This window comes from Dendrobium catenatum, unplaced genomic scaffold (assembly GCF_001605985.2).
Source record: "Dendrobium catenatum unplaced genomic scaffold, ASM160598v2 fragScaff_scaffold_853, whole genome shotgun sequence".
Taxonomy (NCBI): Eukaryota; Viridiplantae; Streptophyta; class Magnoliopsida; order Asparagales; family Orchidaceae; genus Dendrobium; species Dendrobium catenatum.
In genome coordinates this window covers 4,109,622-4,112,206 of record NW_021319315.1, presented here as the reverse complement: position 1 = coordinate 4,112,206, position 2,585 = coordinate 4,109,622, and the positions used below count along the sequence as shown (strand labels likewise).

The following is a 2,585-nucleotide window of genomic DNA, read 5'->3' as shown; positions in this document are numbered from 1 at the left end:
GTAATTGTAATCCTAATGTTTTGTAAAGAAAAATAGTGAAAAATCATGAAAATTGGGCCAGCGCTACAAAGACGGCGCCGCAGCGAAGAGCTTACCAAAATTCTGTTGGAGAACTTAGCACCAAAAGCAATCTAGGAAGCATCATCGCACCGCCAAATTATCCAACATCACGGAGAGAGTCAGTTAGAGAGGTGAACCAAAGCAATGATTGGTGAACCAATGCTTTGCCAGTTCAGTAGCATCGCAGTGCCACAAGGCCAGCACCGCAATGCTTTTTCGGTTAATTTCTAAAATGACAAATAGTAGCCTTAGACTTCAATATAAAAGGGTTAACATATTGTGGAGTTGTTATGTGTGTGTGAGGAGAAATTATTCTGTGTGGAATCCGCTCACAACGATGTGTTCGGTCTCTAATAGTAGCCAATAAAAACATAACGCGTGGCGTGCTAACGTGGAAAGTTAAGGCCCGACCCGTTTGTATTTTCGAGAGTAAATAATACGAGGCCCGCCCAGTATATACAATGAAAAGGTGGAAAATTTTAACATTTTCCAAATTCCACATTTCGGCCATTCGCTCCATTTCTCCCGAGCTTCCAGCAAAAAACATCTTCTGAATTCCTCCAGCAATCTCTTCTTCTCATCATGGACGAGGGAAAGGATTCACCTGCAAAGAGAAAGGTGCGAAAATTCTTACATTGACATAAAATGAACTACGGATATCTTTGGTATTCAACGCGTATTTACTGAAGAAACCAAAAAATAAATTAAAATCATTCCGAGTAACTATAAAAGTTTATATTTATCTCACTATTTTCGTTCTTTCTGCGTATTTTCTTTGTACACAATGTGTATAATCTGCGTAAATTTCCTTTATTTTCTGCGTATATGTTGAAGACAAACCCTAACATTTTATAATAAGTACTTTGGATCTTTAAATCATAAAACTAAATTTCCAATAAAGAAAAACTATTAGTGTACCCTAAACCCTAGATTTCTGCTGATATTTTTCTCATCCTTTGCGTACATTGCGTATGGTATACGTACACATCGCGTATGGTATGCGTACACATCGCGTATGGTATACGTACATGTTGCGTATAATATGCGTATTTTATTGCGTTTTATATGCATACTGAATTCGTATCACCTGCTTCCTAAAATAATTATAGTTTCTTATTCTACGTAGATCTACGTCCGTCCTATATCATATAGATGCTATGTTTCGACCTTCAGATTGCTTTTCATCACACATATTCTTGCATGATCTAAGAAGATGCCGGTCTTCTGGCCTAGGCAAATCATGATTGAGATTTTCAATAAATTTTTTCACCTTCCAATATCCACCTTCATCCACTGTAAACCTAATCATAGCTGGACAACCAGTTCGGGTATCTGATCTTTGATATTTCCTTTGGATATTAAGATCATGCAACTTCTTGAAACCAGCTTTTGAACAAACAAAGTCCTTGGATTTTAAATTTCTGGAATTTGGCCAGTAACTATGATGATCCTTACGAACACTAAAACCAAGATTATATCCATACTTACGATAAGCCTCGTATGCCTCTTTCTCATTAACATAAACATCCTGAGAAATACGCATTAAGTGAATGGTAAAATACGCAACCAATACGCAAAAAATAAGCAGCAATTAAGCAACGCAATATGCAACAAATACGCAATAAAAACCCAACATATGCGCAATGTATACGCAATGTATACCAATTCTATACGCATAAAATACTCAATGTATATCAAATAGATACGCAATACATACGCAATAAATACGCAACAAAACTTTGAAATAAGGAAATCGAACTACAAATTCGTTATTGTACATCCCTAGCTCAATAATAATTCAAAAGAAGGGAACATCAAGTATTCTTTTAAAGTCAATAACAATTTATTATTATGTATATTATTGATAAAAATACGCATATTTCCTAAACCCACAATAAATACCCAATGAAAACTTGGAAGGAGGCGAACTTTACCGATAAGCTGAACTTTTAGTCCAGTCGCACTGGTTCTACGTGTTCTGCTTCATGTGCGCTTGTTTCCTGGACGTCGGCATTCTCCAGGTTATCGGCTTCCTCCGAGACCTGTGAAAATAATGTCTGCTCATAAAAACCAACATCCTCCTCCAGATCAATCTCCTTCTTCATCGGCATTTTCTCTGCAAAAATTTTGGCTTCTCTGCGAAAATTTTGGCTCTAAGCGTTACATATTGCGGTGATTCACGCGCGCCTTAAATTCTGAAAAAAATAAGCGCCAACCTAAATCTCACGGGTCGGGTTTACGAGGTTTACGCAAGTCAATTGACTGTTTAACCCTTTCCACGTAATCAACCGAACACATCGTTGTGATCGGATTCCACACAGAATAATTTCTCGTGTGTGAGAGGGTTGATTTGAGACGGTGTAGCTTGTGTTCTTGTAGCTTGAGTCTTGTATTGGTGTGGAAAAAAAATGATGTGCAAAGTTGTAATCTTAATTCCAGGTGATTTCTAAACCTTGTTTTTTGTAGTTTATTTTATTATCATGTGTTAGTTTGTCTATAACTTGTTAATCATTCAGTGAAATAAA

General features: G+C 36.8%; 1 protein-coding gene across 1 annotated transcript; it reads right to left on the bottom strand.

Moving 5' to 3' along the window:
- Positions 1-1,204: 1,204 nt before the first annotated feature.
- On the bottom strand, positions 1,205-2,171 carry LOC110100429 (protein FAR1-RELATED SEQUENCE 6-like). The gene is made up of 2 exons (XM_020827929.1): positions 2,025-2,171; positions 1,205-1,588 (listed from the first exon to the last, which is right to left on the bottom strand). Exons 1-2 carry the CDS (start codon positions 2,169-2,171, stop codon positions 1,205-1,207), a joined length of 531 nt encoding a protein of 176 aa, XP_020683588.1.
- Positions 2,172-2,585: the final 414 nt, after the last annotated feature.

What these genes read in the sequence shown, in the direction of transcription:
- LOC110100429 (XM_020827929.1), bottom strand. Translation starts at nt 2,171, where the DNA reads ATGCCGATGAAGAAGGAGATTGATCTGGAGGAGGATGTTGGTTTTTAT. An exon ending in AAGCAGAACACGTAGAACCA is followed by an intron (nt 1,589 to 2,024) that starts GTGCGACTGGAC and finishes CGTATTTCTCAG; the next exon opens with GATGTTTATGTTAATGAGAA.